Here is a 15,684-nt window from a genome sequence, read left to right as displayed (position 1 = left end):
ACTCGTCCTCAAACTTCAGGTTCTTCTGTAAAATTTGGATACCATCCATTTTTTTAACCCATTCTAGCCTTTAAATTGCTTTATAACCCAGGCCCCCAGTTCTCCAGTTTTAGCTTCCCTGATACTGGAATTGCACAAGGTACAACCATACTCAGGAAGGTCCTTTTCACAATTCTTTAATTATTTTAAATTTTTATCCCCTCTCCAAAGTGTTCTCACCATCAGAAATGATAACATACAGCTCAGCTTGTATTGGGAAAATCCTTAAAACACACTATATCTTGATTGGGACTGGAGAGATGGCTCAGTGTTTAAGAGCACTGACTGCTCTTCCAGAGGTTCTGAGTTCAATTCTCAGCAACCACATGGTGGCTCACAACCATCTATACTGAGATCTGGTGCCCTCTTCTGGCATGTAGGCATACATGAAGGCAGAAAACTGTATACATAATAAATAAAACCTTAAAAAAATCTTGATTTTTAGTATTGCAATACATTCTTTAGCTGAAGTGTTACCTCAGATACTTATAAGTTTAGGGCTGGAGAAAAATAGCTCATGACTCAGTAGTTAAAAGCACTGGCTGCTTTTCCTAAGTTTGACCTGGGTTTAATTCTTAGAACCCACATGGCTGCTTATAACTGTAACTCCAGTTCCAGGGGATGCAACCCCTTCTTCTGGCCTCCACAGGCACCAGGCGTGAATGCAATACACAGACATACATGTAGGCAAAACACTCATGCATATAAAATCAATAAAATACAGTGTTTTAAAATCTAGTCATCACTGAGATTGATGGTAAGCTTTACAATTCTTTTTGTGTTGCTATTAATAAAATAGCTAAGGCCAGGCAGGCTATGAGGAAAAGAATTCTTTTAGCTCACAGTTCTGGAGATCCAGGAGCAGGTGCCAGCCCCTGCTCGGCTTCTGGTGAAGCTGTTAGGATGCTCAGTTTGTGATGGAAAGCAGAAAGGGCAAACAGGCCTGGACCGAAACTAAGCATAAAGAAAAGATGGAGGAGAGGAACCAGAGTGACATAACAACCGGCTCCTACATAACCATTCCAATGCCAGAAGAGCAAGGACTCCAAGAAAATTACCAGTCTCTTTCCAAGGCCACAGCAGTGCTCTATAGCAACACTGAAGATCGAATTTCAACATGACCTTTGATAGGGCCAAGCCATACTCAGAATGGATGGGAATCTATTAATACTATGGCTGGAGCTACTCAGAATGCAGGTGAGAAGGTTCCATGCAGTTTCTTGGAGCCCTGTACAATTTCTGAAACGGTCTTGGTCAGACAATGTGATGCCTTTAAGGGTTGTTCTTTCTGGTTTGGACTGCTTTGACTATTGGTGCATTTTGTCTTCCTATTTTAGTTTTTTAAAGTTCTGTGAAGAATGTTATTGGGATTTTGATAGGAGTTGCATTGAATCTGTAGATTTCTTTTGTTAATGCAGCCATTTTCATGATTTTATTTCGTCTTTTGGGGCAGTTAATCCTGTTGCTGTTTCACTTAATAAATTACAGAACCAGATGAGCTGGCTCATGATCACCATGGGATTTTTATAGAGACTGTTTTCTTTCTCATTTTTGTTCAAATTTTGTTCTTTTTAGATCAAAAGAAATGGTCCTGAACTTTGGTGATATGGTTGTTCACTGAAGTCATTTCCTTTGTTTGTATATTCGCCATTTGGGGAGTCCTGCTTCAGAAGCCAAACATCAGCACTAACTGGCATTTATCTTGCTTTCCCTAGAAGTAACTCTAGGTAGAAGGAGTGAAACAGCATATCTTGGACCTTACCTTACACCCCAAATATGCTTCTGTCCTATACTTTTATTCTAGGTTTCTCTAATGTTAATAGCATTCAATAAATACTGCCATGAATATCATTCAATTTACAGCCATGCTATATATTGATAGGGTGGGTCTTACTTATATTAGAGACTGTCATAAGCTGTTCTTTTTGTTTCCTCCTCCTCCTCTTTTTTTCGGGGGGGGGGCAGGGTTTCTCTTTGTAACCCTGACTCTCCTTCATACTCTGCAGATCAGGTTAACTTCGAACTCACATAGATCCAGCTCCTGAGTACTGGGATTAAAGGCATATGCCACCACATTCTGCCAAACGGTTTTTTTTTTAAATGCTCAAAGGCATGAATTAAATCTTACCTAACCCATTTTTCTTAAATAAATATATGCAACCTTCAGCCAACATCATAGCTGTAGAAGTTCTTTGATACAGAGTAAATCAATCCTCTTTCCCTTTAGAAGGGTAGGAAAGTCATGGTCAGGATGCTTGTGTAGATCCATAGCACCTAACTTCATGATCTGTACAACTGAAATCCCAGCTGACCCCTGACTGGTGATTTGTCAACACTCTGGCATGTCCTTTCATTGCCAAGGAGGCTGGCAGGATTTAGAGAACAGGAAATAAGCTGTTGGGAGATAAGGCGGGCAGCTGTGCATTGCAGGCAGGAGAGGAAATGAGAATGAGCCAGCCAAGCAAACATTGACGGTTCTACTTCACTTTTAAACGAAGAAGCAATGGAAAGACTTCTTCTAGTTCAGAGTCATCCACCTACTCAGTTGTGCCAATTAGAACTTGGGGTGAAGAAGCCTGGGAGTAAGGACCACATTTCCAGTCACTGCTGCATCTCAGCTTAGAATTCCAGAAGGGTGAACTGAGTCAGTGTCTTGTTTATCCAACAGTAGCAACTGTGTTATCTTAAGATTTAAAAAATCTTACTTTAATATTAGAGATAATCTTAAATTGCCTCTGCTTTTTTGTGTTTGTGTCACTGTGCAGGTTATTTTCTATGAAGAGGTATTTCCTTGGTAGCAACTAATTTTGTAATCACACATGGCAGTTGCCACTGGTGGCAGAAACATCAATTTTATAGACATCCTTACAGTAGATGAATATTTACTGTACCCACCCAAAGAAACAATTTAAAAACAGCAGTGATGAATATGGTGTTCTTGTTTGTTGTATTCTGTTCTTTGTAGCCATTCTGAAATGGTTGTGGGCTGCTGGGAGGAAAGCTTGTCAGTGGAGACCAATTTGTAACCACCCACAGATTTGTGTGTTGCAGTTTTCAGGCCAAATCACTGTCAGACCTGAAGGAAGTAAAGAATTTGACTTTATTGACTGTTAGTAGATTCTGAATTTTATGATACATTCAAATGTTGTTTAAAGACTTAAGCTGATGAATTTTTTAAATAATCAAATCAGTTTAAATAATCAACTAGATTTACACAAGCAAATCTTAATTTGTTGCTCCCTTATCCATTCCTGAGAAGTCCCCACTTCTATACGTTTATAACTCTTTAATTGTGTAGAGAGCACTGTATTATGCCTGTTGAGTAAACTGAGCTCTCTGGCCAGAGATGCCTTAATTTCTTTCTTTGGCATCTAACAGTGTTTAGTTCATCTTAAGCATACAGACAGTATTTGCTGTTGTCAAAGTGCCTTTAGGAATTTGAAGTAATTTTTAATACATTTTATAATTCAAAGATATAATTGAATAAATATTAAAGCTTCTAATTATAATATCATTTCAGAAAACACTAAAAATAACTGGTCATTTTGAAGATGTCCTCAGCAGCATAGATCCTGCCTTCACAGTGATAGTTATAGCACATTATGTCAGTGACAGATATGGAGAGCTGGCCAGAGCAAGCAAGGGTCTCAATGTAGGACGTGGCTGGATGGGACTAATTGGGGATTTCTTAGTGTTTGCATCATTACAAGTTGAATGTAGCATGGTAGCCATCAACTGGATTAAGTTAAAGATTGCTGAGGTTTTAAAGATTACAACCTTACTGCTTTCTATGTTTTCAGTGGTGTTATTAAGATGCTGTAATATCTTTACCTCTTTAAACATTGAGGTAAACAAACTAGGGTGGGCTCAAGGCAGACTAAGTCAGAGAACCTTCAAATCAGGTGTACCCACTGCATGGTTCTGAGAAGTTATAGGATTTGTGTATTGTTGGTCTGTGAGAAGGAAGTATTGCAGACATAAGGAGGGTATGGCATTGGAGGAGATCCATTAGGCCTCAGTTTACTTCAGCTGCAGAACCTAAGTTAGAGCTTGGAAACCTGTAGCGTTGTCTGACGTTTCTGTCCTGCCCAGTTCCTGCAGCTGTTAAATCCCAAAGAAATCACACAGAGGTCTACATTAACTATAAACTGATTGGCCCATTAGCTCAGGCTTCTTATTGACTCTTATAACTCTTATTAGCCCATTATTCTTATGTATGTTAGCCACGTGGCTCGGTATCTTTTTAGGCGAGGCAGTCTCATCTTGCTTGCTCTGTGGCTGGTCATGACTGCTGCAGACTAGGACTTCCTTCTTCTTAGAATTCTCCTGTTCTTCTTGATCTGCCTCTACTCCCTGTCTGGTTATCCCACCTATACTTCCTGCCTGGCTACTGGCCAATCAGCATTTATTTAAAATAGAATTGACAGAATACAGACCATTGGTGCAGAAGAATTGTCTGTATTCTGTCAATCATGTTTTATATAAACGCTGATTGGCCAGGCAGGAGGTAAAGGTGGGAAAACCAGACAGGAAATAGAAATGATACAATGAGAACAGGAGCACTCTGGGAAGGAGGAAGTTGATTCCTCCCACTCCTGCCCAGATGACCGAAGCAGCAGGATGTGATCTGCCTCACTGAAAAAGGTACTGAGCCACATGGCTAAAATAGATGAGAAAATGGGTTAATCAAGATTTGAGAGTTAGCCAGTAAGAGGCTAGAGCTAATTGGCCAATCAACTTTATAACTTATAGAGATCTCTGTGTTATTTCTTTGGGGCTTGCTGGCCGTGGGATACCGGGCGAGACAGAAACCCCAACAAACAAACAGGCCTGGTCCCTTCATGTTACAGACCATTGTGCAACACCACTTCCCCCTCTTTTTTTTTAAAATAACAACTCTGATTCTAATATTCTTTGTTTAACTTTTCTCCTGACCATTAGCCATAACAACTTGTAACAACATTCTAAACAAAGGAAAATATCCATAGTCCATTTTTGGGAATATGGGGTTAGTTTTCCAGGCTACTTCCTGCTGGTTGGGGGCAGTGATAATCTTATGGGAACCTAAAGAAAATTTAGAATATTGATCAGGTCCTGACTGGAGTCTCCTGTGAGTCTTTATCATCTCAGGCAACATCTTAATCTGTTCTTACTGGAGATTTCTCAGGTAGTCTTCCTTGATCAAAACTGAATTTTCTTAACTCAGAATAAATCCATAGCCTCTCATTTTCTGTGGAAACAAGCAAAACCTCTTCTCCAAAGTAACATTTTTTTTACTTCAATTTTGAAGTCAAGGCATTTTCAAAATAACTATCTTGGATTAATTCAGCAGCATTTATAACAAATATCTTTTTTAGCAGCTGTTGCTTCTTCCTCAGCATTCAAACAATTCAAAGAGAACATAACATACAGACAGTATCCAGACTCTCTTGTGTATTTTTCATCTTTATGTGGCTTTATTTTAACCTTTATTTCCTTTATTTTTACTTTTAATTTTTGGCTTTTTGAGACAGGTTCTCTGTGTATCTTTGACTGTCCTGGAACTCCCTCTGTAGACCAGGTTGTCCTTGAACTCACAGAGATTTGCCTGCCTCTGCCTCCCAAGTTTTGGGATTAAAGGCGTGTGCCACCAAATGCCTTAATTGTGTAGAGCACACTGTATTATACCTGTTGAGTAAACAGCTGTATTTTAATAAATAAAGCTTGCCTGAAGATCAGAGGGCAAAAACTAAGGCACTAGAGGCCAGAGAGTGGTGGCTCACTCCTTTAATCCCAGTGTTTGAGAGTCATACACCTTTAATTCTAGCACTATGAAGGTGCAGACAGGAACAATATGATTGGGCAGAGAGGAATATAAAGGGGAAGAGACAGAGAGACTCAATAAAGTGTGGAGTCTGAGGTTTGGTGGAGACACAGGTGCAGTCTAGGTAGTCTAAGGGTCACCTCTTCAGTCTGAGCATTTCCAGAGGTGAAAAGGTCTCTTCTACTGACTTACTACTTTGCTTTCTGATCTTCAGCTTGAACCCCAACATCTGTCTCTGGGATTTTATTAATTGTGCTATATCTGGTGCTTAACATTTGGTGTATGGATTCACAGAAAAAAAGCTGTTTGCATGTGACTTTATAACCACTGGCTTAGGCTGGAGTCACCACCCTACTGGCTAGGTTTTTTCTTTCTTCTCCCCTGGTAGGCTCTCTCTGAACCCCTTTCTTGGTCTGCTGCCAAACTAGGTAACTGTCTTATATTCCAGTCAGGCTTTTACTGTTCTACTCAGCAACAATAAGCCTCACATCTTCATCATCATAGTTGGTAACTTTGGTAAGACAATTGCAGATTCTTAAAGGGAGGGATTAAAAGAGTTTTTTTTAGCATATTAAAAATGGGAAATACCATTACAATGGAGCAGTTTGCATCTCTGTATGATAATATGCTGGACACTTTGAAAATGGAAAGATTAAATAAGAGGATAACTAATTTAGATGGGATTTATGTAATGTCAGTTGTAATCATCATCTTTATCATTTTTGTTTTATCACTAAAAAAGTTGGTTAATCTGAGAGCTAAGATACAAATTTTAGAAAAATTTAATAAAACAGATTATAGAGATATAAATCTAGACAGAGGAATTTAATGGAAAACCTTTTTCACCATTGCATTATAAGAACAGACAGGAACAGCTTAAGGTTTTCAAACAACCAACCTTAATATGGCCAGTAATCTTACAGAAATTGCTAAGTGATAGAGGCTCTGTGGGAGCTGAATGGACTCCTGTACTGATATTAGATTTAAGGAGATTCCAGAAAGCAATAGTTTCATATGGTATACATTCACGTTTCATGAATCAATGTTAAACTCGTGGTCAGTTTATAATAGAATTATCCCTAAAGACTAGAGTTAGCTAAAGCTGTTTTAGAGCATGGTCCACAAGTAAATGGAATACCTGGTTCAGAGAAGAGGCTAAGACTATTGAACAACGGGGTAAAGCTAGAGGTTTAGAAATCTCCCAAGATTTACATCTTGGAGAAGGAGATTATGCTACTATAGAAAGGCGATCCATATATGATGGTCACATCCTGGCTTTATGCCGTGCAGAAGCTTTGAATACTTGAAACACAATTGAAGATGTAGGAAAGAAGGTTGAATCATATACTGAAGTCATACAGGGCCCAAAGAAACCTTCACGGATTTATTTATTTATTTTTACAAAGATTGGTATCAGCAGTAAATAGAATGATACCAAATTCAGAAGCTAGACAAATAATAATTGAATCTCTGGCTTTTAAAAATGCTAATTCTCAATGCAAAGGAATAATTGGGCTGTTAAAGGCAATGTCAGCACCTTTGGAGGAATGGATCTAAGATACAATTAATGTTGAATCTCATCACCATGATGATACTTGGATAGGAGAGGTAATATCCAGAAGTCTGAAGAAAAATGGAAACATCAAGTGTTTCAATTGTGGCAAACAAAGTCACCTTAAAAGGGATTGTAAACAGGATGTCCCTCGAAACAGAGTTTTTTTTTTTTTTTTTTAAAAAGCATAAATCATTTAGAATGTCTCTTCCTTCTGGATTATACAGAAGGTGTGACAGAGACAGGCATTGGACTAACGAATGTAGATCAGCAAGGGTTATTCAGGGTAATCCTTTGCCATCAAGAAACTCCATGAAGAGCCCCTCTCAGGCCTCTGTGCCAAATTCAGTTCAATTGTTTTCTGTCATCATGGAGGAAGCTCCTTCCCTGATCAACAAAAGAACCTAATGCCTATTGTGAGAAGCCATACTGCTTTGGATGATAAAACAACTATAAAAGAGAGAACAAAAAATTTAGGAAAAATTATAAAGTGAGTATTCTGGCAAACTTCTGCAAATGAACACAGACCAATTAAAAATTCGTATAAATGATTATGTCATTTAAGGACTGGTAGATACAGGTACAGATGTAACAATAATTTCATCAAAATCTAGGCATCCAAATTGGCGTCTTCAGGACATTAATGTTTAGTTTTTAGGAATTGGAACTTTATCTCAGCTAAAGCAGAGCATGAGATGGGTTGAATATATAGGACTAGACGGACAGAGGGGAATATTAAAAACACATGTGGCTAACATAGTGATGAATTTGTGGGAACATGATTTGTTGCAGCAATGGAAAACTCAGATTACTGACATTACCCCAATCTTGGAAATAAACCATAAATTAATGTATGTTGAGAAAATATTACAAGATATTATAAAGAACCGTTACCAATCATCCAGGTTGTACAAGAACACAGCACAACAACTGCTGATATTTCAAAGGCACCAAACTTTAAAATGGTTGACAGACAAACCTCTGGGGTTGCACAGTGGCCTTTAACAACAGAGAAATTACAGGCTTTAGAACAGCTGGTACAGGAACAACTAAATACTCAGCATATTGAAGCATCAACCAGCTCTTGGAATTTTCCTGTATTTGTTGTTAAAAAGAAATTTGGAAAATGGAGAATGGTAACAAATATAAGAACTGTTAATAGGGTAATTCAGCCAGTGTACTCTCTACAGTTTGAAATGTTGGACTAGATGTCCAAACATGAGGGAGGAGTTGCTCCAGACACCCCAGCCACAATTGATACAAAAGCAAGAGGATTTTTATTCTGTCATGACAGGGCCCTTCAGGTTTGGGATATGAAGGACATTCAATAGCTGTTACAGTCCATCTTTTAAAGCAAAAGGCCACAGACACAAGGGGGGGACCTGTAGGTTGTTTTCCAACTTATTGGATTGACTTATTCAAAAGGTTACTAGCAATGATTGGTCTATTCCAGGGCAGGAGAATAGCTGCATGATTGGGTAGATAAGGGGAGAATCTGTGGTCCATCCTGACCTTGTTCTAGTGACTAAATCAAGACATCAGGAACTGAGTCAACATCTTTGGGTTGTATTTGCCTCAGTTCCCAGAATGGAGTTATGTTTGAAGATTATTCACATGGACACAGGAGGATAAGCAGTCCAGCATGTGTGTGTGTGTGGGGGGGGGGGCGACTCTCCTGTTTCCAAGAGAGAGTGAGTGTAAGGTTTTAGAAAAATGTCTTAGGGTTGAGGGGGCTTACAAAGGTATTTAGAGTCTTTCCGGAATTTGTTTGTTTTCTCTATTACCTAATGGATGGCCTTTTTTTTTTTTTTTTCCTCATGGTTTATTTTTTTATATTTAAAAATTTCCATCTCCTTCCCTCCTCCTCCCCCCTCCCTCCCCTCCTTCTCCCCCTTCCCTCCCCTCCCCTCCACCCATACCTCCCCTCCCTCCCTCTCAAGGCCAAGGAGCCATCAGGGTTCCCCACTCTATGCTAAGACCAAGGTCCTCCCAACTCCCCCCAGGTCCAGGAAGGTGATCGACCAAGCTGAGAAGGCTCCCACAGAGCCCGTCCATGAAGAACAATCAGAGCCCAGAGCCATTGTCCTTTGCTTCTCAGTCAGCCCCCGCTGTTGGCCACATTCAGAGAGACGGGTTTGGTCACATGATCCATCAGTCCCATTCCAACTGGAGTTGGTGATCTCCCATTAGTTCTGTCCCACCATCTCCATGAGTGAACGCACCCCTCTCGTTCCTGACTTTCTCCCTCATGTTCTCGCTCCTTCTGCTCCTCATCAGGACCTTGGGAGCTCAGTCCAGTGCTCCAATGTGGGGCTCAGTCACCTTCCCCATCTGTCGCCAGCTGGAGGTTCCCTCACGGTCCTGACTTTCTTTCTCATGTTCTCTCTCCTTCTGCTCCTCATCAGGACCTCTTGGGATATAGGAAGGGTGGATATGGGAGCAGGGAAGCATATATCTTAATTTAAGGAGCTACCTGAGGGTTGTCAAGAGACTTGACCCTAGAGGGGTTCCCAGGCTTCCAGGGAGACGCCCCCAGTTAGTTCCTTGGGCAGCTGAGGAGAGGGAGCCTGAAAAGGCCAGTTCCTATAGCCATACTGATGATTTTCTTGCATATCACCATAGAACCTCCACCTGACGATAGATGAAGAAAATGACAGAGCCCCACATTGGAGCACCGGACTGGATGGCCTCTTATAGTTACTGATTTAAAAGATTGTTTCTTCACTATACCTTTACAAGAAAAATTTTCATTCACAGTGCCTACTCATAATTCTCAGCCTGCTAAGAGATGTGAATGGAAGGTTCTCCTACAGGGGATCTTAAATAACCCTTCCCTGTGTCAGTATTTTGTAAGTTAGCCATTGGAAGTGATACAAAAACAATTTCATGAATCTATAGTTTACCGTTACATGGATGACATTTTAGTATTTGATTCAAATGTAGATACTTTAGAAAGAATGCTTGAAGAAATAAAGAAAACTTTGCCTTGTTGGGGATTGCAAATTGTTCCTGAAAAAATACAAAGAGGAGGGAAGAAGATATCTTAATTAAGGGAGCCATTTTAGGGTTGGCAAGAGACTTGACTCTAGAGGGGTTCCCAAGTATCCATGGAGATGTCCCCAGCTAGTTCCTTGGGCAGCTGAGGAGAGGGAGCCTGAAATGGCCCTTTCCTATAGCCATATTGATGAATATCTTGCATATCACCATAGAAGCTTCATCTGACGATGGATGGAGATAGAGACAGAGACACACATTGGAGCCCTGGACTGAACTCCCAAGGCCCAAATGAGGAGCTGAAGGAGGGAGAACATGAGCAAGGAAGTCAGGACTGTGAGGGGTGTGCCCACCCACTGAGACGGTGGGGCTGATATAATGGGAGCTCACCAAGGCCAGCTTGACTGGGACTGAAAAAGCATGGGATCAAACCAGACTCTCTGAATGTGGCAGACAATGAGGGCTGACTGAGAAGCCAAGGACAATGGCACTGGGTTTTGATCCTACTGCATGTACTGGCTTTGAGGGAGCCTAGTCTGTTTAGATGCACACCTTCCTGGACCTGGATGGAGCGGGGAGGACCTTGGACTTCCCACAGGGGAGGAAACCCTGACTGCTCTTTGGACTGGAGGGGGAGGGGAGTGGGGGTAGGGGAGGAGGTGGAAATTTTTAATAAAAAAATCCATAATAAACAAGGAGATGAGATTATGTAAGCAAAAAAAAAGTACAAAGAGGAGATTCTATTATTTAGGCTATAAAATAAATATACAAAAATTAGCTCCCAATGGTGGCACATTAGGAGAGATTGATTGCAGACTATTAATGACTTTTGGTATATCATATTTTCAACAGGATAAAATTTCACAAATCTTCACAAATCTTTGTTTCTGTTATTCTCTACAGACATTTAATCCTAATGATCTTATTGTAGTCAAGTTAAATATTACAGCTGGCTTTGGAGTTGGAGTGTGGCTCTCTCCTTCTCTGAACCCAAGCATGCTTATTAAGTAAAATCCAAAATCTGTCTCTCATGTCAGAAGAGATACCTGATACGGAACAGAAGAAAAGAAAATTTATGGGCTACTTTATTGCCACTAATTTCATAATTCTTTGGTCTTATTTTAAATCTTCAACAGCTTTTCTTTCTTTTTTTTTAAATATTTATTTATTTATTATGTATACAATATTCTGTCTGTGTGTATGTCTGCGGCCAGAAGAGGGCACCAGAACTCATTACAGATGGTTGTGAGCCACCATGTGGTTGCTGGGAATTGAACTCAGGACCTTTGGAAGAACAGACAATGCTCTTAACCTCTGAGCCATCTCTCCAGCCCTCAACAGCTTTTCTTAAGGTGTAAATTTTATAAGATACACACACACAGAGGTGTGTGTGTGTCTATCTATATTTTAAACTTTTGTCATACTAGTCGTCATATAGAGTACTAATTCTAGAAATGTGTTTTATCTTCTTTACCGTACATGATTTCCGATTTGAGTCTCAGTTTTCTGCAGTGAACCATACGCATGTCTAACAGCGACTTTTGAACTATCCAGAAGGAGGATGGAGCCCCACAGTGATGATTCCTTCAGGACTATATAGCACCCCTAAGCTGAAGAACATTGACTTTGGTTTATAAATTGCTCAGAATAATTTCTAGGTGCGTAGCTGAGATGATCCGGTCTAACAGACTACTCTAGCCAGGACTTGAGACAAGCCCTGCACTTTCTCATTACACAGAGACTAGACAACAAATAATGCAGCTGCCTCTTCCAGGACTTGACAATTAACCCCAATTTTTCTTTTCAGGATCTTTTAATGATGCTGTCACACCCAGATATCAGGAAGTAAATTTTAGAATACAATGACCACATTCCCATGGGGTGGGGTGGGTGGTTTTTGGTCATTCAGTGGGTTATAGATATTTGTCATTGTTTAGAATTTGGTATCGGTTATGTTTAGAAGGAAAGTTAAACAACAAAGGAGATTAGATTCAGAGCTCTTGTTTTCAAAAGGAAAAAGGGCGTACATAGATATAGAATAGAAGGGTAGGCTATTGAATCTACTCTGAAGAAACAAAAGGGAGAATATAGGTATGATATAACAGTCAATTTTTGAATCTACTTTTAAAAAACACGAGATTTAAATATTTTACATTGTATTGGACTTTTGTATATTTTATACAAATTTTGTATATTGATAGAAATTTGAGACTAATTTTGTTAAAACATACTGTACACGCATTTTTAATTTTGTTCAAGGCATTGTACCCATATAGCTCATTTATCAGTATAATACAAATTTCTAGTTATTGAAAGATATTATCAACTCTTTAGGATACTAAAGAAATGCAGATTGGCCAGGCGGTGGTGGCGCACGCCTTTAATCCCTGGACTAGGAGACAGAGGCAGGCGGATCTCCGTGAGTTAAAAGTTACCCTGGGATACACAAGGTGGATCCAGAAACATATCCAGGTGGTGGTGCCTCACACCTTTAATTCCAGTGTTTGGGGTCACACACATTTAATCCCAGCATTAAGGAGGTAGAGATAGGAGCTAGACAGAGAGAGAACTATATATACTGAGGAACAGGAACTCACTGGAATGTGGAGTCTGAGATTTGGTGAACACAGTGCAGCCTAGGCCGTCTGGGGATCTCCCCTGTAGTCTGAGCATTGGTGGTCTGAGGTAAAAGGTGTCTCTGTAGCTTACTGCTCTGCTTCTCTGATTTTCAGCTTTAACTTCTATATCTGTCTTTGGTTTTTATTATTCATGGTATGATGCCATTTACTGTGGTACCACCAGTGCACACCTAGGGAAAGATAAGAGTGCATGCATGTCCTAATTAAATGGAGTGCTTTTGCTGATGAGTGACAGTCCTTTTCTGACACATCAGAGGCATCAGTGTGTCTGTGGGTGTTGTGAGTTTCAAGCCTCACTCTGAGATCACTGAGGGTGGTGGAAGTGATTCATAGCCTTCAACTCAACATTAGCCACATTGCATAAGTGTAATAATGACGCTGAGTCCATCACTCTCACCAGGAGGGAACAGCCGTAGGGATAATCACATGGTGAGCCTTGAGATACTGTTTTCAGGCTCAGATTCTCGAGACTTGGCAGCTGCTAATTGCTGCATAGATGTCCCTGACTCTTTTAGTTGGGACCACTAGACTTGCCAAGTGTTTGGTACGTAGATTCATAGAACACCTGACAGACTTCCTGCCTTTTTAAATTTTACTAATATTATGTCTGTGTGCTTATGATGAGGAGGGCACTCAAGTTGCTATACGTGTGTAGAAATCAGAAGGCAGATTTATGTAGTCTGTTCTCTATCCACCTTTTCTCAGGTTCTAGGGATCAAATTTTGGTTGTTAGCCTGAGGCAAGCACCGTTACCCTCAGAGGCATATTGCTACTTCCAAACTTTATACTTACTTTTTTAGATAAAAAAGATATTTTTGATGAGAAACATGAAAGTAATTTCTCTAGATGTAGAATTTTCAAAGCTTTAAGTTCTTTCTAATTAAAAAAGTAGTAGTGTATATTAATTTTACAAAAGGAGTCAAGTTCCCTTACTCATAAAATTAGAAGCTGTTTTAGTCACTGTCCCTACTGCTGTGAAGATACACCACGGCCAAGACAGCTCTTCTAAACAAAGTCATTTGATTTGAGATTTGCTTGTGGTTTCCGACGTATGTGTTATCCTCATGGCAGGGAACAACACCAACAGCGCCTGTTCCATAGGCAGGGCGAGAGGGTGAGTGGAGAGACCCTGGGCCTGGTATGGGCTTTTGAAACCTCAGATCCCCCCCCCCCCCAGTGACACACTTCTTTCAGCAAGGCCACACCTCCTCCATTAAGGCTCTACATCCTAATCCTTCTGATCTTTTCAAATAGTGCCCCTCCTGTTGACTAAGCATTTATCAGGGTGATATGAGCCTGTGGGATCATTCTCATGCAAACCACCGCAGAAGCTTATAACTTCTTATTTTATCTCCAAAAAAATCCAAAACAACTTAAATCTTTCCACTGTGTGTTTTCCATATTGACTTTGTTTAAATGCTGAACTGTTCAGAAATAAGATAGTCCAGTAAAGATAGACAGTTAAGTCTCCTCATTTCTCCTTCCTGGACTAAACAATACATTGATTCACAAGCGAGAATTTTGTGAAAACCAATCCTCTGCAGCACAGGACCAACAAATGAGAGATTGTCGCATATCTGTGAGAAACAGGTGCTGATTAGGGTGGGATCTCTCTTTTCATATCAGTGTAATGTTTCCTTGTTTGCTCAGATGCTCAGATGTCTGCTGTCTTCTGGGACATATCAGATGTGTCTGGATTCATGTGGGCTTTACCCAGTTCCTATACTAATTCCCACAGTTTTGCCCATACTTTTCCTGTTTAGTTTTGGAATCCGAATACTTTATGGAAATGAACCTGACTAGTTGTTTTTCATGTTTTTGACATTTTCTTGTTTTTCTAGGTTGTGCTTGTGAGATGGAATGAGCCTTATCAGAAACTGGCCACATGTGATGCAGATGGAGGGATATTTGTGTGGATCCAGTATGAAGGCAGGTGGTCTGTGGAACTGGTCAATGACCGTGGGGCTCAGGTGAGTGGATGGTAGACGTCTTCCCATTTAACATTGCTGCTTCAGTGTCACCAAATTAAGAGAAAATAAAAGTCGTATGGCACTGCAGAGATGCTCAGTGGCTAAGAGTGCTTGCTAGGTCTTAGAGAAGACATGGGTTTGGTTCAGTGCCCACATGGTGTCTCACCAGCTATTTAAAACTTCAGTTTTGTGGGATCCCACAGCCTTTTCTGGTCTCTGTGAGCACTTGGCATACACATATACTTACATATATGCAGATAAAAAGATAATATACAACCAGGTGGTAGTGGCGCACGCCTTTAATCCCAGCACTTGGGAGGCAGAGGCAGGAGGATCTCTATAAATTCGAGGCCAGCCTGATCTACAAGATTTAGTTCCAGGACAGGCTTCAAAGCTACAGCAAACCCTGTCTCAAAAAATAAAAACAAAACAAAACAAAAAGCAAGCAAACAAACAAAAAAACCCCAAAATTAATACACATTTAAAATAAGAATCCTAAACTTTTGCAAGATGGATAATTATAACATTTCAGAGACCTTATAAGCAGGATTATAAAAGTATCTGTCTCACAAAATCCATGAAGAGTTTTTACCTCCATGCCTGAAACTTGATGTTGGAGATGCCATATGGCTACTGTCTTGGCAGGTACACACTATGTTGGGGTCTACAAGGCTAAGTAGCCTGCAG

The 15,684-nt window shown here is 40.2% G+C and overlaps 1 protein-coding gene across 2 annotated transcripts in view; it reads left to right on the top strand.

Moving 5' to 3' along the window:
• The window catches only part of Tulp4 (TUB like protein 4), a 187,976-nt gene that overhangs the window by 86,616 nt on the left and 85,676 nt on the right, over nucleotides 1-15,684 (top strand). For both annotated transcript variants that reach the window (XM_038339006.2, XM_038339007.2), the window contains exon 3: nucleotides 14,869-14,997. In XM_038339006.2, the coding sequence (XP_038194934.1) occupies nucleotides 14,869-14,997 (129 nt within the window). The remainder of the gene's footprint in view (nucleotides 1-14,868; nucleotides 14,998-15,684) is intronic.

Source organism: Arvicola amphibius, chromosome 8, assembly GCF_903992535.2.
Source record: "Arvicola amphibius chromosome 8, mArvAmp1.2, whole genome shotgun sequence".
NCBI classification, from domain to species: domain Eukaryota; kingdom Metazoa; phylum Chordata; class Mammalia; order Rodentia; family Cricetidae; genus Arvicola; species Arvicola amphibius.
Note: the sequence above shows the minus strand (reverse complement) of the source record. Positions and strands in the feature narration are given on the sequence as shown.